This window comes from Aythya fuligula, chromosome 1, assembly GCF_009819795.1.
Source record: "Aythya fuligula isolate bAytFul2 chromosome 1, bAytFul2.pri, whole genome shotgun sequence".
Lineage (NCBI taxonomy): Eukaryota > Metazoa > Chordata > Aves > Anseriformes > Anatidae > Aythya > Aythya fuligula.
Genome location: NC_045559.1, coordinates 55,492,165 through 55,517,289, shown reverse-complemented (window position 1 = coordinate 55,517,289; position 25,125 = coordinate 55,492,165). Strand labels below are relative to the sequence as shown.

The 25,125-nt window shown below is 53.3% G+C and overlaps 1 protein-coding gene across 1 annotated transcript; it reads right to left on the bottom strand.

Moving 5' to 3' along the window:
- Positions 1-1,222: 1,222 nt before the first annotated feature.
- Positions 1,223-10,442, bottom strand: MB (myoglobin). Its single transcript, XM_032207897.1, has 4 exons — positions 10,384-10,442; positions 9,594-9,695; positions 2,802-3,024; positions 1,223-2,098 (listed from the first exon to the last, which is right to left on the bottom strand). The coding sequence occupies exons 1-4, from the start codon at positions 10,440-10,442 to the stop codon at positions 1,952-1,954; spliced, it is 531 nt and encodes a 176-aa protein (XP_032063788.1). The 3' UTR covers positions 1,223-1,951.
- Between the last annotated feature and the right edge of the window lie 14,683 nt (positions 10,443-25,125).

Below are 25,125 nucleotides of genomic sequence, written 5' to 3'. Positions count from 1 at the left end.
AATAACCCGTAGCTAGGCACAACATGTGTGCAAATCCTCCCTCCTCCTCCACGCTGCCCTACATAAAAATATCTGGAGATGACTACGGTCCCGCTCGGACTGACAGAGGCAGCTGCCACAGCAGAGCTTTTAATCCCAAAGCAGAGCCTGTTGTCACTGGCAGGAAATCTTATTGTGTTGGACAGGCAATCCTAGACCTTAATTAAATAGGTTGCCCTTCCTGCGAAGCCAGACGGGCTAGACTGGAGTCAGAAGGAGCGAGTTGCTTAAGCCAGGGACCACCTGGCTGTAACTTCATCTATGTGACACCGTATGCTTTTGTGACCCACTCAGAAAGGTTGAAACCCCAAGCAAGCTCCCAGAGGTAAAGTGAGGATTTATAAAGAGCAAGAAATCAGAGATGCTCTGTTCTGGGAAGGAATTCGTTCCTCCTCCTTTCAGAGACTGAAATTTTGTGGCCTTTGCCCTGACCAAAGACCCAGCGGATCACGCTGGTTCAGGATTGATTTTTAAGGGAGCTGGCGGCTCCTGCTCTGCCTCCAATGCACGCAGCCCAGCGGGGAATGCTTTGAACCAGACCCTGCTGGTAGCTCCTCATTTGGAGCACCTCATTTTTCTTTCTCATGCTTGCCCTCACGCTGTCTCTCCGAGATAAACCACATTATCTCCACAGCAGAGAAGAGCAGCGGTGTCGACCCCATGCATTTCCCCTAGCCAGGACCCAGCTGCTCGCCTCTGCAGCATCCCATAATGGTACAGAGACCCAAGCTTGGGTCTTAAGGGCACCCACTGCTTCTGCAAGCTTCCCCCCCAGGCTAAGCAACCCTATTGCTTCTTATCTCCTGCAGAGAGCAGCGCTCAGTGCTGTGGCTGGGACCTGAGGCTGCTTGCGTGTGCAACCTCCCCATAAGCAGCAGGGCACAGCAACCAGCTCCCTGCTGCACACAGAAAAAAGGCAGAGCACACAGCTGGCCAGGGGCCATCCCCTCTACATCCCCTCTGCTCAGCAGCGGCCACGGCCTCGAGTCAGGGAGCGCTTCTCGTGCAGAATGAGGATGCTCTTCTGGAACCCTGAAGTCCAGGAACCAGGTCGTGACCCCGTGGTGACACACGTGTACCCGCCCGCTGGCGGCTGGGTGCGTAAACAAAACGCCTCCTCCTCTTCCTCCATCTCCCCCACTTCTTGCTGGGGCTCCTACGGAGCAAGGAGCGAACACACGACACCAGTGCGGGAATTTTTTATTTTCTGAGAAACGCATACTTCACTTTCCAGTGCAACACAGCCTCACATGCATAGCAGCAGCTGCCAGAAACCTACGGCTCACAGGGTGTACTACTCGTTATAGGTTTGCTAATGTGAGTTCAGCGCGTTGCCAAGCTGGCAGACCCCAGAGACTGACATGCTCTCACCCCCACGAAACAAGCTAACACCAGTGACGGCGCTGAAAGCTCTCCACCATAACCCGCTAACAGTCTCACCTGGGGGAGGAAAGGGATGTGGTGTCCCCACTTCCCACCCTGACATCCCTTTTGTACCACTTGGGTCATTCCTTCACCCTCCTGTTCACTGCACTCCTCAACACACCCCTTGTTCCTCCACATCCCTTCGTGTCCTGCCATGACATTCTCCTCTCAGATGAGACTGGGTTTTGGGGAGGGGGGAAGAAAAAGGGCATAGGGATAGGCAGAAGCTGACAGATAACCCCTTATATTATTTTTCCTAAGTAAACAGATTATTTCTCTTGTATACGTGAAGCCAGGAAAGGACAACGGTTTATCATGGACATCACTCTGAGTGCCTCTGCTCTGCCTGTGGTGACTCTCGGCCTCTTGTCGAAGCATTCCCACACGTCTTGGATGGCCGATCGTGAGATGTCCAAAACAGTGCTGGGGAAGCTTCTCTAAGATGCATGGCCAGGCCTCCGTCGTGGTGTCCCTCTGTGCAGATACGCTAACCCTGGAAACCGAACTCCTTGTACTTGCTGGCCATGTCATTTCGGAACAGCTCCAGGGCCTTCTTCATCGCAGCCTGGGAATCGGCCCCAAAGTCTGCAGAGTGCTTTTCAGCAATGACCTTGATAATGACTTCAGAAATGAACTGTGAGGAAGGAGAGAGAGAGAGAAAAAGAAAAAAAAAAAAAAAAAAAAAAGAAAAAACAGAAGGGACGCTCAGGGTTTATTTTCAGAAAATCCAGACTAAGAAATAGGTTGCAGAGCCTGGAAATATCTCCGAGCTAATTCAGTAGCCCTTCCCGCAGTCTCTGGAGAGACACTGTGGTCTAGCATGCAAGGAGCCTGGGCGGGGCAGAAGAACTGGGCTCTGTTCCTAGCTTGGACACTGATCTGCTTTGTGACCTTGAGTAGACCATGGCCCTTCCCACTCTTTGCCTGCCTTGTCCATTGAGGCCCCATATTCATGCCTGTGTTTGTGCAACACTTAGTTCTGTGGGTCTTGGTCTCCAGTGGATTCTCCAGGGCTTACTCTAAAATTGTACATCCCTCGTGTCCAGCCGCTGGCAGTTCTTATGTCGTGTAGTTTCCCAGGCATGCAGGGGCTGGTTTATTATTGTCAAGAGTGTCTCAGACTGCATATGGCATTTGGAATGGGAAATCTAAACTTGGAGATTCACATACCATGAGCTGAGCCCTTTCTGTGCCTCTTCTTGTCTGTACACAGAGGCCTTGGACTTGAGAGCTCACTAAAGACCAACTAGACATCACTAACTAAAAGCGCAGGACACAGCTGTCCTGCACACATTCATTACACATCAGACACCAAGATTCCCTGCCCTTTTCCATACCTCCAGATATTTGACTGGGATTTTGTGCTTTGTGGCATGGGTTTGAGCCAGGGGCTTCAACTCTGCTTCATGATTACCCTTCTGCTTCAGGATTTTGCCCAGCTGGGTGAGGACGGTAACTCCGTGCTTCTTCAGATCTTCGGAGCCCTTCATCTGATCAGGGGTCTTCAGGCCTTTGAACTTTTCGAAGCGATCCAAGGTCTCAGGGTGGTCCTGAAAGAGCCTGTGGACAGAAGCAGAGGGACTTGTGAGACTTGACAGAGCTGTCATCCAGAACAGAGCTGAGGTCCAGCCACTCCAGGGGTACATGGACAGGAAAATGTATGAGAAACTGCTTCCCTCCACAGAGAAAGCTCTTTGCTAGTGCCTGCTGCAAGTGGCTGCTTTCACCTGGCAATTACGATGCCAGGTGAAAGCATGCCAGGTGAATTAAGACCCTTTCCAAATTGTCACCATTCAGAGTCGCTCCATTTAGCGTGTATGGAAAGCCAGGAAAGCAGCTGACCCTATTCTAAATCTGTGTAGGTTGTTCTTCCTCTGGTGGGTTGTTCCATTGCAAGATGACACTCTGTGTGCAGAAGCTTCTTTTACCATCTCTTTTGTCCAGGCTGATTTTTATCATTAACAAATGATAAAATGCCTCTTGTCTTTGGAGGGCAGAAGCTGCTGATGTACCTCCCTTTGAATATTGTATCTACTTTAATCCCATCCTTTTACACATGTCCTAAGGTGATCAACCCATCTTTTTTCCATTCCTTCTGGCTGAGACAGAGACACTACCCTAACCAAGTCCAACTGGTATCCAAAAAATATCCTTTTTAAAAATTTATTTTATTATTTTATTTTATTTTATTTTATTTTATTTTATTTTATTTTATTTTATTTTATTTTATTTTATTTTATTTTATTTTATTTTATTTTATTTTATTTTATTTTATTTTTTATAGCTGTGCTAACCCTTTGCACCAGTCCCTGGGCTATGCCAACTGTCCTAGGACAGACACAATAGCCAAGGCTTGTCGTGGCACTGAGAGCTGTGTTCTTGCATTCACCTGAAGGCCAAACAAAACCAAACAAAAACACCTGTCCACCCTGGCTCACTCTCTCACTGAGGAGCTAGCCTGTATTTCCCCCAGCCTGTCTCCCTGTGAGGTACTGTAGACCTGAGCCCATCTCTGCATTGACCAGGAAAGAGGCCCCAGCCTCACGTCCCTCACCTTCAGGCTCAGGTGTGCTTGAACATCAGCTCAGTGGGAGACCTTACAGTGCCCCCACCCTGTGAACACAGACAGAGGGTTTGAGTTTCTGCCCTTTTCGCGCATGCCCCAGCTCAGCCTGGTGCTGGCAGTGTGGCTGCTCCACCTGGAAGCACAGCACCCCTGAGAGTCCTTGGGAGCAAGTGGGTAAGAAGAGCACGGGGCATCAGGCACTTGGCGGTGCCCTGCCACTCCGTGCTATACATAGGCGCGCTGATCCCAAAATGGAAATGAAATCAGGAAGGCAGACGGGTGGCTAAAAGCCAGGCTAGTGCTGTCCCCCATTTCCTCCCTGCCACATTTCCTGGGAGACAGGATGCTGACACCACTGGCAACCAAACTGGTAGAAAATTTCATTCTTTTCCCTGCCAGAGTCCTAGAGTCAGGGTGAAAGGGGGACACTGGCTGTCCTGGTTATTAGGAGCCGTCTAATAATGAGGTGTTGAGAGACACCAGCTCCCCTGCACAAGTTTATTTTCAGGTATTTTGCACTCTGATGGGCATAACCCAAGCAGCTGAAGCAGCAGAAGGGCAGTGGCTCGCATCCATGAGGTAGCTCACTCAGGCTGCCCGCTGCAGGGTCTGGACCCTTGGCCCAGGGCTTGCAGCCACCAAACCAGCCTCCTTTTGCAGGACAGTGGTTACTCACTTGCTCTGCCCTTGGGAAGGTGCTGGTCCTGTGATTTCCTAGGGATTGGTCCCCTCTGGAACTAAACATGCCTCCTGTTAAGTGGCCATTTGGGTGCGGGCCAGGCTCTCTGACATCTCATGTAAGCATAGGTTAGGCTACATTAACAAATACCTCAGCCACATGGAAAACAGAAGCTGTCCTGCAGCAAAAAGCTTCTATAAATGAGTGATCGATCTTTGCCAACATTTCCCTCCAAACATCTCCAAAGGACTTCTGTACTCTACCAAGTGCTGAGCACAATGCACGCCTTCTCTCTTTTTTTTTTTTTTTTTTTCTTTTTTTTTTTTTTCTCCTGTATCTTTCTATGACAAAGGTTGTCTCTCACCCAGGGAGATGAGGTTGCCCTATGCAATGGGATGGAGTTATCTCCAAAAACCTCCCTCCATCGTGTCTGGCTAGGGCTGAATCATGCCAAAGGCAAGATACTCCTGAGACCTTTGAATATTCTTCCGAGGAATATTTTGTTTGTTTGTTTGTTTCCTTTGGAAAACATCCACTTGGATCGGTATTTTCCTAAACATATTCCAGGATATGTCATCTACCTAAGAAGCCTTTAACAAGGCAAAAGCAGGCACATTTCTAAACTGAGAGACGCCTGCTGGGCTTCCCCTGTCTCTCCCCTCCTTCAGAAACCCCTTGAAGGAGCAAGAAATGACCTGCATGTGTGCTGGCGAGCACCGAGTCACACGGGATGGGGGTATCACCTTTAATGCCATGGTTTGGCATTTAATGCCAATGCTCGGCCTTCAGTACCTGGAGGAAAAGCAGCATTACCTGTGCAGTTTGGGAACTGCTTTTGTTGTCTTGGGGCACTTTCAGAGCCACCTCACAGAGGTGGTCAGGTGGGGAGGGCTCAGCCTTCTGCTGCCCACCACCCCAGTATACCTGCTCTGGATCTCACCAGCTGAACTGGTCAGAATAAATAAAACACCCCTCTGGTTTGGCTCACCTTTGGAAAAGCTTTGAATGGATTGTGGATTTGACCATCGGTGTGGGGTCCTCCCTTTAGCTGTTCTTGAGATGGGAAACCCCCCCCCGTGTGAGAGCCACATCCCCACTGCTGTCCATAGCGTCCATACCCTCCTAGCATACAGTGCTGAGCACAAGCTGAGGGGACATCTGGAGAGGGTCTCCTTGACATCTCCATCCCTTCTGGTCTTTAGGGACAGGGTAGGATACGATGCTGTTTCCCCCTCCACAGCCCTGAGACCCCTTGCAGGCTGCATTTCTGTGATTTGCTTCTGTTTCCCGGGGTGTTCCTCTCTCGGGGGGCAGGAGTTCAAGGACAGTGTAGGGACAGGGGTCCTCTCATATGGGGACCTCACGAGCATGCCTTCTCTGACCTTGGAAGAACAGGGAAGGATGTGCCTCATTTGACACCCAGACCCCAAATTCATCAGCAGGGAATGGACAAGTTTTACTGCCTGGATTTCTAGGGGGTCTGGCCAAAAAGCAGGATGGGGTGACATCAGGGTGGAGAGAGGGAAACACCCAGGTAATTTATAGTAAATTTTACTGAAATCAGAGATTTCAAGAGAACTACCAGAGCTGATTTTCTTCCCCTCTCCATCCCTTCCTCCCCACGCCCTTGCTGCAGAGCACCTGAAGGCCCAGGGCACACAGTTTGCTCCAGCATTTCTCACATCAGTGCCTGGGCAGTGAGCATCCAAGGCAGAGCTTCGCCTGCAGGTCAGGTAGAGGGAGCAACAAAGTGCCTCCATCCTTTGAAAGCAGCGCAGGCCTCCTCCTTCCCTCACAGGTAGAAAGACAAAATCTCAGCCCCTTCACACAGTGAGCCATAATTTTTTTAGCCAGAAACCATAGCCATGGAATGCCACCACCCTACATGAAGAGAAAACAGCCTGCTGAAACGCACAGTGCTGAACACGAGTCCCCGTACGCAGCGTTCCTCAGTCTCTCAGCTTTGCTCTTAGGACCAACGCTTCTTGCCTACCTCATCAAAACTGCATGCCCGTGGCCGGCGAGGTCGGCCTCCACTTTCCCCCAGATGGTGAGGACCTGCTGCCATTCCTGGTCGCTGAGCCCCATGGTTCACCGGAGGCAGGGGAAGATGGGGGCGGACGGGTCCCGAGCGCTGCCTGCAGTGGTTGCCTTTCCCCAAAAGGGTGGCTGGAGAGCTCACCCGCGGGATTTATAGTCCCTCCTCACAGACCTACACCTGTTAATCGTCAGCTGGACATCTTGCTCTCTTTCAGGCTTGTCTAACCTAATCAGCCTCTCTCTTTTTTTCTAGGAAGCTATTTCGGGTCGGGTGCTATTGTGGGTGCCACTGATGGCATCATTTCTGCTTTTCGTATTGGACTGGCACACGGCCCGCTCTCGACAGAAAGGGCACTGCCCAAACGCACTGCCAGGAGCCTGTCCCGGCTTCCCAAGGACCCAGCAACGGTGTCAAGCTGTGCAGCAGAAGATTCCTGAAGAGCACTGTCATCTGCAAGGCCAGCCCGCCTCCCACACCCCTGCCTGCCAAAGGCAGGGAGAAGCAAGGCCAGGATGGCTGCTGGCATTGCTCCTCCCCTCCAGAGGCCTCTCCTTTCCCCTGCAGGGGTTGAGGTCTCTCATGCCAAGTGTCAGCATCAGGAGGAAAAGCCACCACGAGCCACCATGGATATGGTTTTGGACACCTCCCAGGCTATCTCCTCAGCCTCCCGCAGGACCGATAGCAGCCTGGCGTGCCAGCAGGATGATTAATCCCTTCCAAGGGCTGAGTGCAGGCAGAGCACGGCCCGATAACAAAGCCCAGCCAGTACACTGCAGCCTTTCCGAAGGGTAGGAAGGGTGGCCAGAGGCAGGTGGAGGTGTCGGCTGGTCACCAAGCCTAGAGGCAGGAGAATTTCTCCCGCTGTGCTTAGCAAGCGCCTGTCAGCCAAGCCAACCTGCGGTCCTCTGCCTCTCTCCTCTATGCACCACTTTGCCTCACACCCCAAAACCCGCCTCCTAAACGCTTCCAGGCCAAGATTTCATCCTGATTTCCCCATGCAATCACCGGGGCACTATCAGTTGCCCAAACTAGGCTAAAGTGATGGAGGAGCACTTGGGAGCCCTCCAGCAGAGATCACATCCCCACAGCCTCACTCCTCGAGTCCTTATCACACCAGACAAGCATTTGCACCGCCCCACGCTCAGCCTTGGGTAGGATCCTAAATGCTGACCTTACAGGCTTACATGCACTTCAGACACGAGAGAAATGTGTGCTCCTGGTACACAAGAGGCGGTTGCTTATGCACCAAGCTCCGTTGCATTCCTCATGCTGAAACTGCTCCATCACCATAATAACCTCATCTGAGTTTGCTTGCCCCATGGCCGTGAAGCCAACAGTCTCTGTACAGACATTAAATGGACAGAGGCCTTCAAAAGGGCAGCCATAGCAGTTTTTCTACAAGTGAAACGGCAATGAAAAGAAATCGTAAGCTCTTCCCCATGGAGCATAAATAAATTTGGCCTGCAGAATGACTGCAAGCCCTACAGCACACCACGGCCATGCGGACGCGTGCCTCAGCCCTCTGGTCATCCCCTTGGGCAAGGCCTATGGCTGGCACCACCATCTGGGCAAACACCAAGTGCCGAGGGCTGACCTGTCGGCTGTCACCTTTACGTGGGCGATTGGGTGGCCTTTTCATATGGCCACACCACACCTACGCGCCCGTGGTCGTCCATAAAGCGCTCTTGTTAAACGAGCATTAAATCATTAATATTTTGGGGCGCAGTGAAGCGAAGCACCAGCAGCCGACGTGCCACCATCACCAAGGGTCTCGCAAGGCTCTGGCCGTGCTGTGAGGTCCCCAAAGGGGATGATGGCGATGATCAGGCCCAGACCCCAAAACCCCCCAGTGCTGCTGCTGGGGGAGCCCTGGTCGAGCTGCAGCAGCCTGGAGCTGTCGGCCAGGGCTTGCTACCATCTAGTGGCCACGGGCGACAGAGCCATGCAGACGGGAGGCCACATCCCTGTCCCCATGCAGGATCCGCAGGCTGGAGGGGGGCTGTGGCCTTTCCTAGGGGCTGCAGGGGCTGGTGTCTATCCCAAAGGTGCTTAGGAAAGGATCCCCCCTCCCTAAAGGGCAGGGGAAGAGTCTCTTCTGGCAAAACAGCTCCTTCCTTGACGGACAGCAAACCTTGCCATAGGTATCAGTGCATTTAGACCTTGCAGCAGCCCTGCAAAGGGGAAAGCTGCTTGTTTCCCCACTCGTGAGCAATCAGAGAGGTTCAGCCCCTGGGATAGCCAGGGGAAGAATGAGGTCTGGCTGCAGGGCACGGTGCTAGGAGCAGCAGCCAGTGCCGGTTCCTAACACAGGGCACAGGCTGGGCCGGAGTACCCCGGTGGGAATTGCATGCCAGCAGCAGGAATGCACCAGTTCCCTTTTTTTTTTTGGCCAAATTCAGTTTTTCTTAGAGTAGCGCTGTTGCAGAGAGAGAGAAAGCCAGCCACGGCCTGTAAAACGAGTGCCAGAGAGCCCAGCAGTCCCCCACGCTGCCTTGGCAGGTTAATGTAGCAATGCTGCAATAATTTCCAGCTCTGTCTTCTCTGCAGCCAGGGCTGCTGCAAAGAGGGAAATGCGTGCCTGAGAGACAGGCACTGGTAGGAATCACAGTGACGGTTATTTTCATTTTAAATACGCTTATGAAATGCACTTTCCAGCAGGAGGGAGCGAAGGATGCTCCAAAACCATTCAATTTTAACACCCCAAACCATCTGTGTTTGCACAGCAAAACAACTCAGAGAGGTGAACAAGGGTTTTTGCAACAACCAACCCCCCCCCCCCCCTTTTTTTTTTCCTTTTTAATGAACCTTTTTCCCCATGCTACAATTAAAAATAAAAACCCCACCTGGGAGCAGGGGACGGCTCGGGGTGACGGCCGCAGCCCTGGCTGTGCCGTGCCCCCGTGCTGTGCAAAGTGCAGCCTGGTGCCAGCCTGGCACGTGCTGCTCTGCCAGGGGAGCAGCCAGGGGGGAGGCCGGCACGCCGAAGAAGCCGGGCGCCTTATGCAACTCCCAATTACATAATTGGGTATTGCATAATGCTGGGGAAAAGGCCTCCTGCAGCCCAGCTTCGGTTTCTATGGCATTCTGCTGATACATGGCTTCTTCGAGGACTGTGCGTCTGCGCTTTGCTTTCGGAGCCTGCGGCGCAGGCTGTGCAGACAGACGGACGGACAGACAGGTGGCACACTGTACTCCCGGCAGCACTAGCCAGGGAGAGAAGGGCAATAGCAAATCCTATAGCCATAGCAAGGCAAGAGCATTGTTTGCTTTATTTTCAGGATCAGAAGGCTGTCAGAGAAAGGCGCTGCATGCATTGCATGTCCTCTGCCTCTTGCAGGAGACCTGGTGGGGGCTGACTTGTGCTGGCAGCAACCAAATCCCTTCCAGGCTCTCTCCTCCCTTCCTCTCACCCTTAAGCTCTATTCTTAGCAGTGCCTCCAGGCAGGGCTCCCGCACACTGATGGATTTCAGCAGCTGGGAGGTGACCCCAGCGCCTGCTTGAAAGGAAGAGGAATGATTAGGAGGAGATGGCAGCACCAGGGCAAGGTCTGGGCTGCGGGTTTGCAGAGCTGTGCTATGCGTGGAGCATCTCAGTATGGGGTCAGGCCCTGTACAAGCCAGAGGGAGCTTTACCCATACTTCAGGACGCACAGGATCTGACCTCTGGTGACTGTCAGACACGACTCAGTCATTTTCTGCCCTCGGAGGGAGCGCAGGATGGGACAGAGCCATGACACGACCGAACCACAGCTCCCAGGCCCTCAGCTAGGCAGTGCCTGGATGGACCATTGAGCTGGGCTAAGCGGGGTGCTCATTGCAGGCTGGCACTTGGATCTGGTGGAAGAGCAAGCAGGAAAGCAGCAGGGCAGTCCAGGACCAGAATATTTGGGCTGTGAAGTAGGAGCTGACAGGGGAAGCGACCTTTGCTCCTGTGGAGCTGCAAGGATCTCCTTTGGGGCTGGGATACCAGAGCCCAAAAGGGCTGAGGATGTCTGTGGGAAAACACAGGTGCCATTAAAGGAAGGAGGAGCAGGGTTAGAAGACAACAAGCAGCTTGTAAAGCATTGCCCATCCCAGGAGCAAAGGGGAGAAATGTGTTGTGCTTGTTTTTTTTTTTTAGGTAAGATCATGGGTTATACCAGCAGGAGCCTGGAGACCTCTAGGAATCAGGTGGATTAAAACTCATAACACCATCGCGGCACCCAGGGATTTCTGTACTATGTACTATGTACAGAAATAATAAAGCAAGAGGGGAATTCCTTGCTCTTATCTGCCGACACTCAGCACCATACTGGCAGCTACAGCCTGCTGAGGGACAGCTGGAAAAGGCAAAGGCCAGAGAACATGTGCGAGGGCACCTTGGAGGGTGCCTCACCTTGCAAGAGTGCTCAGGCACCTGCAAATGAGCAAAATGGTGAAAACTTCCAATGCCAGAGCTGCCTCTTGAGGTAGGGGAACTAACCAGGATACAGCATAGGTTGTAGGAGGAATCAGACCACGTCTTCATTCCCCTTGCCTCTAATCCCCTGAGCACAGGGCTTCTGCAAGATGAGAGGCCACGGGGAAGCCCAGATGCACGTTTTTGTGCTGACGCTTGCACTTGCCTTTTAATGAGCCCTTGCTTCCAGCTGCCCTTGGCCACATCCAGAATTGATGCCCCATTCTGCATTGTCATTCCTGCATGAGGAGAGCGACCACAAGATCTTTGTCCCTTCTTGGGAAGAGCATCGATGTAAGCAGTCCCTAATCCAGCAGTGCTTTCTGCGATCCAGTACTCTTAAAGGAGGAACCGATCCCTCTGCAGAAAATCCTGGGCAAAAAAAATAAATGTTTTCTTCAAGCAGATCAACACCGGGTGGCAGTGAACATCCTGAGCACTGCACTGGTGGCCTGGCTGCAGGAGCAGGGCATTTACCTCTGGATTTGGGATGGGATTTGTTCTGCATCTTCTTCCTGTTGTTGTCATTCTCGCAGTTTCACCTCATCTTCATTTCCTGCAGATCTTTTGATCTTTAGGGTCCACAGCGGGGCTTGATTCTGGCCACAAGCCTTGCTCAACCAACCAAGTGCTAAAGCATCTCACCCGTGCTGAGCATCCTGGTCCCGTGGTCGTGGTGTAACACAGCAGCCCTGTGAAATGCTCAGTCTGCTGAGACAGCTCGGCTCTTTGGGGTCACTGATGGAAAACCCACCTGTAAGCATCTTACACACACAGGATCTCTGGACAGCCAGAAGCTCATCTCGCCTCTTCCCCCAACAGCATCCAGAGGCAGAGGCAGAGCGTAAGGAGCAGGAACAGCCCTACTCCAAGACAGCAACCTAAGACTAAGGGACTTCCCAAGGCCGTATTTGCATCCCTGTGTTCAACAGCCTTAGGCAGAATTCTCCATGGGTTTATAATTTTTTAATCCTCTTATACGTGCTCCCCCAAAATGTATTTCAGACATGGTTGCAGCCCTACTGGGAGAAGACGTTAAAAACCACCAGAGACTTGGTGACTCTGCAACAGGTTAGCCAACGCGTAAACCCCCAAATTCACTAATTGCTTTCCAACCCTTCACAAACAGTTTCAAGGCATGCCCATTTCAAAAGAAATAATGAAAATTGAAAGAGAAAAAAAGGAAAGAAAAAAGAAAAGAAAAAGAAAAGGAAAGAGAAAAAGGAAAAGGAAAAGGAAAAGGAAAAGGAAAAGGAAAAGGAAAAGGAAAAGGAAAAGGAAAAGGAAAAGGAAAAGGAAAAGGAAAAGGAAAAGGAAAAGGAAAAGGTGAATTCCCCGTGCACCAGGCTTTCATCATTCTCCTTCATCCACATGCCCTGGTGCTGGTGACTCAGTGATCAGATCCAGCTGGTCTGCAGCAGGATCTGCCTGGAGATTGCTTATCGAAGCCTGGGTCCTTTTCGTTCCTTCTCCGTTGGGTGCAGCAGAGGTCTCACCAGACATGGCACCTCTCTACTCCCAGGCAATCCATGCTCCTCTGGGTTTGGCACTGGCATCTTCCAGGGCTTTCTGGTGAATCCAGGAGTTCTGGAGAGCCAGCACATCCCACCAGCCCACCACAGCCTGCCATGAAGCCATCGGGGGCTGAGGGCTGCTCACCATGCAGGGGAATGTCCACAAGAGGGAGAGTTGGTGCCAGCCTCGGCCCTGATACCAGGGAATCGGCCCTTGGCCTCCTGAGCATAGCAGAGCCATACCTCGTGCTTCATTTCCCCCAGCAGAACTATGTCCTTCCCCTGACAATTTTTTTATCGTGTTCCCCTGTGGTCCATAAGCAATTCAGAGGGCAGCATCACCTTTATCCAAAAGGAGCCCAAGCAGCAAGCGATCCCTTTCTGGAGCTGTTCCCATCTTCTCTTCATCCAATTTTTTCCCAAAGCTATCCTGGTCAAACATCCATGTTTAGGAATATTTTGTGATCTCAGCCTCAGATCAAGTAGAACGGGTCATTTTCAATAATTAAAAAATGTTGTGCTCTGAGGCAGAGCTCCCCTGGCACCAAATTGAGGTCCACGTGGAAGCTCGCACTCATAGAGGCTCCCAAAACCAAATCCCCAAACTTCAGCGCATTTTCCCCAGCAGCTCAGCTACCCGCCATGCCCTTTGAAGTAATATTCTAGACTTTAATTCAAAGCCTAATCCTCTTTTCTTACCTTTAGTGTCTCTCCCATTATCCATGCAGCCAAGACTTCCCGTCCTGTCGGTTTGTGACCACTCCTGCTCCATCTCTCCCCGCACACCACCAGGTGCCCAGTTTCACCAGTTGCCATCCCAGTGCCCGTCCCACCCAGCTGGGGGCAAAGGGACCCCCCTGTTGTGCCACCAGGATGCTGTCTGCTGGCTCGCTGCCTGCCCACACCTCTCATTTAGGGAGCAAAGGGTCAGGGGAGTTTTGGCTTTCCAGGAGCCAAAAAGAAATACTTTCAGGCTGAATGAGATTGACACCAATGTTTTATTTCTCTCTCTATATATTTTTTTTTTCCACATATGAACTCACAAGCAAACCAGAAGCCGCGGTTTTTGCCATGTCTGCTCAGGAGTGAAATTACAACAACAGCAAGCGCTTTTCAAGTGCCTCAGTGAAGTATGAAACTTGCTCCTTCCTTTCTATCTTTACCGACGCATGCATGTACCAGCCTCCCTCCGTCCCCGCCAGAGCATGACTTCGGGCGCCCTGGTAGCAGAAAAGCATTAACCCGCATTTGCCCCAGACCTCCAGCATTTTCCACAGCTGTGAGGACCAGGGCTCTGCCACGGGGATGCTTGGGCAGTGTCCCAGTTGTACCCATGCCAGGGGGACCTGGATGGGGATGGATGGCTCCGCATGGCCGGACACCACACGGGGTCTGTGGGGCGAGGAGGACACAGCGCTGAGCAGCCCGGCCACGGAGGGCTGAAGCCTTTTCCCTCTCCTCCGTGCACACAGATGCAATATCCCAGCACATCCTGGCTTAGAAATGGATGGAGATGGTTGTCACAGCGAGGGAAGACAAGAAGAGAGGGCATTTTGTGAAGGCCAGCTACCCTCACCAGCTACGCAGACACGGTTTGCTCACCACCCGTGTAGTCCCATCGTGCTTAGGCAGCCAAACACTGCCTTCTTGTTCGTAAATAAGAAATAAAAAAATAAATAAACGACATTTTGAAACGAAACAATCTAATTACAGAATAAATATTTAGCTTGAGATGAGCAGACAGACATTCAAACCCACTTTCTGACATGACAGATGATCCACGCGGAGCCGCGCCGTGGGCACTGCACGCTGCTCAAACCCGATTTACAAATACACGGCGTAGCAGCAAAAATAGACACGACCCGCAAACATCGCCTCTCAGACAAACATCTCCTTTAAAACACCGTCGGGGATTTGGGTGGCAGCCGGACCTGGGAACAGCATCCCCAACTCCGTGATGGACCCGTGCAAATGGCACCACAACAGCACCCGCTGGTGGGGCTGGGGAAATCAGTAACTGAGCATCAAATGACCCCCACATTTTGATATCAGAAATAGGTAAAACCACAGCGATGGCAGGGAAAATGTGAATGTGAATGGCTACTCGCAGAAGCAATCTCTGGAGCACAAATATCACTGAAGCTGACTTCCAGCGTGCAGTACGAGCCGTGCTTTTCAGATGGAGGTGAGGAGCAGGAGGCACCATGTGGGGTTGTGGGCAGGAGGTGATGTCCCCAAACAGAGCCCACAGCCCATCAGACCTCCCAGCAGAGGGGACCCAGGTGCCTCCCCAGTGCCGTGCTGCCATGCCACACCGTCCCTGTGTCTTTCAGTCACCTTCTGACTCTACTTTTAGAGTTAGGACCACCTCCAGGCCTCCAGATTTCCCACTGAGGGCTTGTTCTCTTTGCACGAAGCAGCTGTGATCAGGCCACCAGCAGCCAGGTCTTAGCCCTGTTCCTCAGGTTGGTGGTCGGTGGCTCTTGCAAGGCTGAGGAGGAGAAGCAGGTCCCGTTCCCGGTATAACCACGGGCCCTCAGTGGCACAGCACAGCTCTGGCTCTGGAAATGGCCATCCTGCACGTGGAGAGCCAGGAGATCCTGGGATACCACAGCCCCAGGCACCTTACCGTGACCTGGAGAGATGAGGGCTGGTAACAACAAGCTCTGGGACCTCTCCAAGATGTTTGCAGGAACACTGTTTAAAGAAGAGACCATTCAAAGACCACCAAAATCTGCCTTTCTGCTGCTACTACCTCGGATCACCAGCTCTTCCCAAGCCGCATCGTTCTCATGGGTCATTCCTTTTGGGAACACTCACAGTGTGCACTTTCTCCGTCTTGGAAGTGAAATAACCTTTAAAAGCAGGTCTGGAGTGAAGTCGGGGCCAGAACAAAGCTGATGGAAACACCGCTGATGGCTCTGGGCATGACAGGACTGTGTCCCGTGGGGACAGCCTGGCTGCTGGAGGGTGCACATGGAGGTTTGGCAAGGACAACTCCCCCCCTGTGGCCCCGAGCAGTCAGGGCAACGAAGCAGAGCTGTGAAATTGGGAAATGGCTGTGGGCAGTGCACAGGAGAGGAGATTCACCCCTCACCTCTGCTGTCCCCACGGCAAATGTCCTTGTGTTTCGGGCAAGGATGCTCAGAGCGGGGTAATTGAGGTACTACAGGGCCCCGGGGGAGCTGTGCAGGCACGGCTGCGGGGAGGCAAGGGGGTGGCTGCATGTGGGCACCTTTGGGGCCTCTCAGGATCCCTGCTAAAAGCAGAAGGGCACACGGAGCAACACGAATCCACACAAGGGCACTGGGGAATCAAGCATCTCCCCTCTTCTGAAGGAAACCCAAGTGTAGGCCCACCATGCACCAAGTCCCTGCTGCCTCGCAGGGCCAACCTGGCTCTGCACCACAGCTGCTTTGGACCATCCCCAGGTGCCACGAGCGGGGAGAGACCTGCAGGCAGGAACAGCCAAAATCCCAGCAGGGTGGGAAGTGAAGCGTCAAAACCTCTCCCATGGCTCTTCTCCTCGACGGGAGGCAGCAAAGAGGACGTGGAGATGCTCCGTGAAAAGCCTCCAGCTCCAGGGGCTTGCAAGCAGGACATGGAGGCACACACACACCCCACTCGCCAAGGGTGGGGAAGGTTCCAGAGCGCTCATTTATTATTATATCATTGGGTTTTGTGGCCCACCTGGTGGGGAAGGGGGTTGATTGTCTCTTTCCATTAAGAGAACCAGGAGGAGGCCTGCCTGCCACTCACCCCCAGCCACAACAAAAACCTCCCAAATGTTTCCCCCTGAAACGAGAAACATTTAGAAGTGTGGGCACTGAAAGAAAAACAGCAAAGAAAGCCCTCCGTGTGCCAAGGGGGGATTCACCACTGCTGGGAGAAACCCTCCCTGCTCCCCGCTGCAGGGGAACGTCCCTGAGACCCTCACCCCTGCGTTGCCCAGTTTGGCCCCCAGGACACCTCTGGGCTCCTCTCCCCAGCACCACTCACACCATGGCATGAACAGCATGGTGCCTCCCACCTCCTGAGGGAATAGGGCTGGGATCAGGCAAGGTTTTCCCTTTCCTCGGGTGCACTGAGGGAGAAAAGCAAAGCCCTGGTGCTTGCACCGTGCGGAGAGGTTCCCTAGCCTGCGGGCCGGGGAGGACGGGGGCACCCTTGGCAAATAACGGAGGAGGGCAGCGCTCTGCAGCACGAGGGCTCCGGCTGGGCACGAAGGCTATTTTAGCAGCGATGGAAACACGCAGGGGCTGCTGCTGCTGCTGCTGCAGGGCTCCGTGAAATCAGTGATTTCTGAGCCGAGTTCAGCTGGAGAGCGCCGCTGCTATAAAAAGCAAAGTGACTTTGCGCTTTGACGCTTCCTCCCAACACACACACACACACACACACACACACACACAAAGTGATTTGTGATTCAAAAGCTGAGGAATTTATCATCCAAAAGAGCCGGGGCAGAGCTGGGTGTTTACACATGGAAGAACAAGACAGGCACCGAGAGCAGATGTATTTATATCCATCCATTAATAAAGAGAAGAAAAAAAAAAAAAAAGAAAGAAAGAAAAAAAAAAAAAAAGCCAAGTCAACCATACCTTTGTGCTAAAGTTAGAGCACGGCACTCGGCATGTCCTTAAAAAGGCAAGAAAGTTTCCGCAAAGTGGGACAGCTGCTCCGGGTGCCCGCAGGCCGCAGCGAGGGAGCCGAGCGCCGAGGGGCTGCGAGGAGCCAGGCGAGGGCTCGCTGGGTGCAGCACGCCAAGGCCGGGCTGGGTTTGTGGGGCTGCCTCCACCAGGCAGCCCAAAAAGGACCGGCAGCACCCCGGGGTTGGGGCTGGAGGCTCGCTGCGAGCCCAGGGCGAAGGGCTGGAGCTGGAGCCAGGCCCGTGGGTGGTGCAGCCGCAGTGAAGGTCGAGGCTGGGCAGCCTGAGGCATCGGAGCTCGCGGGGCTGGGTGACATTTAGGAATTCCTCAGCAATAACTCACTGCAGCCAAGTCCCTCCGTCCATCCGCGGCGCGTAGGGCTGGAGTTTTTCTCGCCTCGAGGCCCGAACGCCAGGGTGTGTTACAACCCTAGGAAAAGTCAGATCTCTGCGCCTTGTAAGGTGCTTCCAGAGAGAAGTGAATGATCCTTCTTTTGGGGGAATAAACAGATAGAGAGCTCTTTTTATAAGGACAGAAAGGAAGTGTGCAGGCAACGCTCCCTCCCACGGCAGCTGCTGAGGTCTCCCATCAGAGGGATGCTTGGGCTCTCAGCCCCATGGCAGTGCGGGCAACAGGAGGCCAGCAGCAAACCCCTGAGCACAGGCTGGCCCTGGGGATCAGGGTTTCTCCCTGGGCATTGGGATTTGGGGTTTAAATCTTTTCACTGAGCAGTTTTGGGACCGCCGGGACCGCGGTACCTCCAGCCTTTGCAGACGCTGCCCACGCATGCCGAAACGCGTGCTGCGGCTGGTGCTCGGCCACAACCGCCTCGTGAATCATCCATTATTTATTGTTATTTACACTTGCAGAAGGGAAACGCTTTAAGCCAGCAGCACTCCTTTCCTCAACCAACCCGCAGTCTGTTCAAAGAACCGGTGTCAGCTTCCTTGGGCGAGCTCCGCTCCCGATGAGCCCGCCTTGAGCAATGCGACACCTTTAAGGGCTTATTAGCCCATTCCAGGATCAGCCATTTTATTGCTTTGCCTTAAAATGAAGGCAGGTTGATACCTGCAACGCCTCTACTGCACTTTTTAAGATCACCCCTGCCTTACACCTTTGTCCCGGCATGGAGGGGGCTTCGTTTCGAGACCCCTCCCGGCTCCCCCGAACCAGCTCCTCGGTGACAATCACCCAGCCCTGACTTCCAGGCGTCTAATTTTAGCAGTTTCTGTTGAACATCCTCCCGGGTTATTGTTAGAACGAAATGAGCATCATCTGACAGGAACACGCTGCAGCTCCTCGGTAAACACCGCGGAGGAATGCTCCGGGAGCGCGCTCCTCCCCGCAGCGCTACCCACGGCCCCGCCGCCCAGGGGCACACCGAGCCCCCTTCCCTTTGCGCCCAGAGTCCTGCAGCTCCAAAAAAATAAAATAAAAATAAAAATAATAAATAACCATGTGCTGCCCTCAACTGTATTCGGCCTGCTCCGCTGTATCATTTCACTCGGCTGTGTTTCCATAATTACTTGCAAATTGCCCACAGGGATTTATTATTTGTTATTTTTAGGATCGTTTCAGCGGAAAAGGCATCTGATTATTTGTGTATGTATCTGCACGGCACCTCTCACTTGAGGATCTCTGAGCGCTCCACGGAATATGAATGAAGCTCCCCTCATCCGCCGCGATGCTCCTTTTGCAGGCAGGACAACGGGAGCGGTGATTAAAAGCTGGGGCCGAGCTCCCGGCGGAGATTTCTGCCCGACACAAGCGTGGCGGCTTCCAGCCGGGCGCGATAACGATCAAACCCGCGCTAACGCCAGCAGCAGGAGCCCGGCTACACAGGCATGAAAGAAAAAACACCGATACTGCCACTGGAAACGGCCACGTGGCCTTCCAAGCTGACGGGTTCAAACACAGATTAGGTTTAGGGGGGGGGAAAGAGGCTCCCTATCGCACGGCAAACACCCGGTGCTTTCTGCTAACGGGCAGCGGGGTAAAGAGTGGGGTTGCTTGGAGCACGAGCACACCAGGCTGAGATTTTGCTGGTGAAGCTTGCCAAGGTTTCGCCCTTTCTTGGTGCTACGACATCTCCAGGCTCGTTCCTCCAAGCAGCTCCCCAATTTCTTCAGGTGGTGGCCGGCGGGGAGATGGATGGCACCAGCGCGACTCACCTGGGGCACAGCAAAACAGAGAAGAGGCAGGAGGCAGCAGGGTGGTGTTTCTCTCTTTTATTTAAAAACAGTGCTTCATTACCATTTGCAAAGGGTTAGGAAGGGTTTCCCCCCTTGCTTAGAGTTTATAAAAGCCAGCAACATGATCAATAATTTATACACATGGATAGTAATACAAAAAAAAGGAATAAAAGCTAAAGATCTAACTACTCCGACCTTCACAATTCCAGCTACTTGATAATAATAGGAATAACCCAATGAATACTGTATGGTCTGAAAGCTACTATACAATATGATACTTAACGAGGGGGGGGCGGGAAGTTAGAGGCTGTCACAAAGCCCTGGGATGCAGATACTGCTTCTCCAGAGTCGGCAGGGAAATGGGACCCTGGGCAAGCGGCTCGGGCGTCCTAGGAAATGATCCAGGGGGAAGGGACCGCGTCCCGCGGGGGGACACGTCCTGCTCCCCGGCGGTACCTGGCAATGGGAGGTGCTGGGGAGGCCGCGTGTGATAGGGGCAAGTCGGTCGCTGCCTTTGGAGGTGCTGCGGCATCTCAGCCTGGCACGGAAAATCTCCAAGTCTCAAGTAGATCAGCCTGTGAGGTCAGTAAAATGCTCCGCCAGCTCCACGGCGCTCTACGGCCCCGGCTCTCCTTCGCTGTCAGCCCCAGGTTTTAGCTCCAGCTATGTACAAGCAGGATTTATCAGACTTAAAAAAAAAAAGAAAAAAAGGAAAAAAAAAAAAAAGAAACCAAAACAAATCGTATCCCCTGGGGTAAGAGAGGATTATTTCGTCACTTGATAGCGCAGCCGAACCAAGCTGCCAAAACTACACCATGCGCGCGCACACAAAATCCCGTGAACAGAAAAATAAAAATTAAAAAATTAAAACAAACAAACAAAAAAAAAAAAAAACATGAGCGAACCGAGACTGCTCCGGTGGGAGGCCTGATTCCTGGCTTCTGTAAGGAACTGGCTCCTGGGGGAAACAACGAGCCCCTCCAGCGGTGGAGAGCTGGCAATCTGGCAGGAGACTTATTACTGACCCACTTCAGGGAAGGAAAAAAAAAAAAAAATTAAAAATTAAAAATAAAAAAAAAATCAAGATGAACTGGCATTTTGCTGACTGCCAGCCAAAAAATGAGTGTTGGGGTGGACGGCTTCGGACACCAGCCATCTCCTGGTGAGATGGGGCGAGGCTTTTGGCTGGCGTGCCCTTGTCCCACCACGCGCCAAGAGGTTGTGGGGGACGCGCGTGCTGGGCCCTGCAGGCGCTCAGCCCCGTGCCCAGAGGGCAGTCGCTGCCAGAGCTTTCCAAGACCCCCAAAAATTGCCTTCCAGGGTCAGCAGCAGCAACGGAGCCAGGAGGTGGGTGTTCCCACGTCCCGCTGGGTCTGCTGCTGCTGTGTGCGCTGCAGAGGGCTGGGGGCTGCTGTCCTGCAAACTCCTGGCTAGAGGAACGTGTACCAGGGAGAAACCCCAGAGCCTGCTTGGGAAGGGCCCCATTTCGCACCCCGGCCATCAGCCTCCTGCTTGCCTGGGTGACTGTGGAGTTTTCCTTGCAGAAGAGGAGTTTGACCGGGGTGGAGAGGGTGGAGAGGGCAACCGGTAAGGTGTGTGTGGGGGGGGGGGGGTGGGGGGAAGAGGCTTTTCAGACATTAACATCACCAAAAATAGTGTTTTATGCAACAAAGAATCAAGTCTCACTGGTGTATACTACAAAAATGTTGGACATTTTTCCCAAGAGCATGACAAAATAAAAACACAGAGAAGTTCTACATCGGATGTTCATCGCGTTCACTAGGTTGGGTTGCTGCTTGTTGTTGGTTTTTTTTTCCCCCCCGCCCCCCGCCCCGTCCTATATTAAAACAGTGCAAACAGGTAACACGCTTCACACATCGCCCCTCCGCACCGGGGACAGCATCCCCCGACCCCGCCAGGCCGGCAGTTGCCCGCGGGCATCCTTCCCCTTTGGAGCCAGACCCGGAGCTCGCCCCTGCTTTTCCCTTTAGCCGATTTCTAAGTGCTCCCCTAGGCGTGATCTCCTCTGCTCTCAGGGCTGGGACAGGGCTCTCGCTTTAGGGACGGGGAAACAGACCTGGAGGAGCGCCCCGACTGCTCCCACATCGTCCTTGAGGATCACCGACAGAGCCCTGAGCATCCCAAAGCTCCCCAGCAAGCCCAGCCTGCAGCTCTCGGGCACTTCAGCAGCTGAGAAACATGGCTTTGTCTGCCCGAGCTCACCTCACGGGATCTGCACGACTGCTTCGCCTGCCACTGAGCTGCAGGAGGCTCGGATTGGGCTCCCCGCTGGCTCCAGGTCCCAAACCCCACGGGGCAGCCTGCCCAGCACGGGGACGGTCACATCGGGGTGCAGGAGCGCTGCGAGGGCGTTCCTAGCAGGGCACGTGCTACGCCAGTAGAGCTCACCTTTGTACCAGCACAACTATATATCCACACGGACAGACGGACCAGCAGATTTCAAAAGAAAAAAATAATAAGAATTAAAAAAAAAAATAAAAAATTAGCACTTCAATCCAAAATTATACCGGTATTAATACGGTGTGCTGGCCAGACCTACTGCAAGACAGTACAGACAGCAACACTTCGAGGAACGTCTCGTCCTCCACACCAAGAGGAATCCCGGTGCCACCAGGCAAGGTGGCAAGCAGCAAGCTATTTGCCAGCCCGCCTCGTGCAGGTTTTCCCTTTGAAAGCCAAGCCCTGGGGACTCGCGCCTGCAGATCCATCTCCGGGACAAGCACTAGCTGCTGTCTGGGCCCGGGGTTAACTCATGAAGAGTCAATCATTTTGCATAGGGAGATATAGGCTTTGTCCTCGCTTCTCCAGAAGACGGGTACGTAACCAAGGCTTGGCTGCTCTGAACCCATCTCAAGCCAGCTCGCTGCGCCTCCGAGCGAACCCGGAGCCGCTGTTTGCCAAGAAGAAAGCGCGGCGCTGCCGCCGTGGCACAGCAGCTCCTCCAGAAACCTCGCTGCAAAGCCTCAGCTGGCGGGGAAGCTTTTGGGAGGCACGGCGCTCCGCAGAGCCAGCCGCCTCCAGCGCCCGGGCACCACGAGCGGGTGGCCGGGGACGCGGTGACAAATAACTCCGGGGCACGAGGGAAGGAGCTGGCCGGGCTCGGGGAGGCCCCAGGCTGGCTGGCGTGGAGCAGGCAGGCATCACTCAGGAGATCCTACAGCAGAGGACTGACTGCGGCCCCGCAAAGGGTGGGCGCTTCCGCACGCAAGCCCTCCGACTCTCAGGAGCCGCGGGGTGGGCTGAAGCCGCCGTGCATAGACTGCGCCGGGAGGCAGGAAGGGGCCGAGAGGGAGGCAGAGCTGGGGACGGGGACGATTGCACCGCCAGGGGCAAGGGAGGGCACGCGGGGAGGGCGAGCCCAGCTTTTTGGGGAGCCGCAGTCAGAACCAGCTGAACTGAACCGCAGGACGGGGGCAGGGAGGGCGAGCGCGACTGGTCCTACCCCCGCCTCCTCCCTCAGCTCAGCCAAAGCCCCCCGCGTGCCCCCCGTTTCCCCTCGTTTCCTAGGTTTTGTGAAAGCCCCCGACCGCCCTGTTCCCCCCTTCCCCGTTTTCAATCTAACTAAAATATTTATATACAAACAACAAAAAAAAATTGTCATAACAGCAACAAACCAAACTTTGGCTTGGAAAAAAAAAATTAATAAAAACCAACAACAAAACCAGGAAAAAAAAAGAAACAAAAACAAAAACAACAACAACGAAAGGTGGCCAACAGGCTGGCAGTTTGGTGTCCCCTTTTTCTAGCTATTCCTCCAGAGAATCAATAGCTTTAGGGTCGCTAGCTTAACTCATGGCTTCCCCATCCTTCTCCTTTAGGTGCCTCCTCTCTGCTGCGCCCAGAGAGGCTGCGTGTTTCGCTGGGGAAGAGGAAAAAAAACGCGTGGTTGTGCATGGCTGGGCCAGGACACCTCCTCGGGGAGCTCTGCTGGCTGACACCACTTAGTGTTAAATGCAGGAGGCTTCCTATTCTGGTATCAGCTGGGGGTGGAGAAGAAGGCGTGCAGCAGGAGCTGGGAGAGGCTCCACCAGCGAACCCGTGCTCCAAGCAGCCCTTCTGGGGGTGAAACGCTCACCCCAGTACCAAGTGAGAGAGTTGAGGCAGAGAAGTGCGGGTTTTTTTAGGCTAACACAGGGTCAGAGAGAGCACAAGAGCACCTGCCTCTGAGCATCGGGGTTGCTGGGAGCGCTCGGGGCCAGTGGCTGAGCAGGGAGGGCTGGAGAGCGGCAGCTCCCCGCCGCAGCACTGCTCCTGCCGTCAGCCAAAAAGCCAGCTCTGTAACCCAGCCAGATCACTGCTGGTGAGAGCAGAAGGGGGACGGTCTCGGGAGTCGTGGAGTCCTCCCCTGAACGGTCTCTCCTCTTCCAAATCTTATCATATGTAGTGTCAATACGGACCCGGCAGCCCAGGGGCGTCAGCTTTCTATGGCATGCTGAGCAAAACGGCCCCGGGGTTTGCAACGTGGCTCTGTGAGGGCCCTGGATACAGCTTGTGGTGGGACGTTCCTATGAATTCAGAGCTTGTGCAAGCCGCTTCTGCCTCCCCTCAACCTCCGGACCTAAACAAAACTACCTCAGGATCACGCTTGGATGTACATGACACTCTTTCCCCGCCACGAACCCACATGCGTGACCCTCACCTCAGCAGCTTATACATGACTCGTTTGTCTCGCTCGTGTTATTTGGAACAGGTCACTTGCAGTAGTGCCTAAGCAGCTCAGGATGAGCAGGAGGAGAGAGACCTCACGGGCTGGACCTCGGCGTGCCCGAGCACGGCTCTGATGCTTGAGTCTTCAGCCTCAGCTTTCTTCGTCATCGAGGCCTCACCGCCGCCTTGTCGCCGCTCGCTGTCCGCAGCAGAGGTGCTCTGTGGGGTGGTGCATTGCGGCTGCCACTCCTCGAGGAAGAGAGGGAGGAAGGGGACAGCAAGGGAGAAAGATCTTGAAAAGGAGGATGTGAAACTAAGGTAATTACAGCCACCAGCAATGGACAACAATCAGCTAGAGTAAGTTGTGTGTAGGGGGAAGATCATCCTCCGCAAAAAAACTCCTTTCAAAGTCTCGTCCCCTATACAGCGGGTAACAGCCAAAGTCTTTGGGCAGGTTGAGGAAATCTTCTCTTGCCAAGTCTAAAGTCCTGACACTGCTGAAACTGTCCCAGACCTGTGCGCGTCAGATGGTGATAAAAAACGAGGAAAGTCTCTGCATTTCCCCCTTTTTCCGCGTGTAAATGACTATTTCCCACCAGCATTTAGGTCCCAGCCACAGCCAGGGAGTGCTTCCTTCTGCAGACCAGAAACACAGCAGGTGGAGACTTCTCCCTCACGTCCTCCTGTCTCCCAGGCACCAAGCACCAGACCCAGGGAAGTAACTCTGTCTGTGTGTTCCTGATTAATTGCATGATATTCGGTTTCTAACAGCTTTCCTTAACGCTAATCGCCTTTTCCGTGATTGGTAGGATAAGCTATGCACCAACATACAGACACGGAAATGCATTATTTTTTACCACAGTTAAAAAAAAAAAAAAAAAAAGGAAAACAAACAAAAAAATAAAACAACCAAAAAA

Excerpts from the sequence above, each read along its gene's own strand:
- MB (XM_032207897.1), bottom strand. The coding sequence starts at position 10,442 with ATGACTGAGTCGTGTCTGACAGTCACCAGAGGTCAGATCCTGTGCGTC. Across the intron at positions 3,025-9,593 it reads GAGCCGTCCCCTGCTCCCAG|GCTCTTTCAGGACCACCCTG; the intron begins GTGGGGTTTTTA and ends TTCTGTCCACAG. Across the intron at positions 2,099-2,801 it reads TCCCAGTCAAATATCTGGAG|TTCATTTCTGAAGTCATTAT; the intron begins GTATGGAAAAGG and ends CCTTCCTCACAG.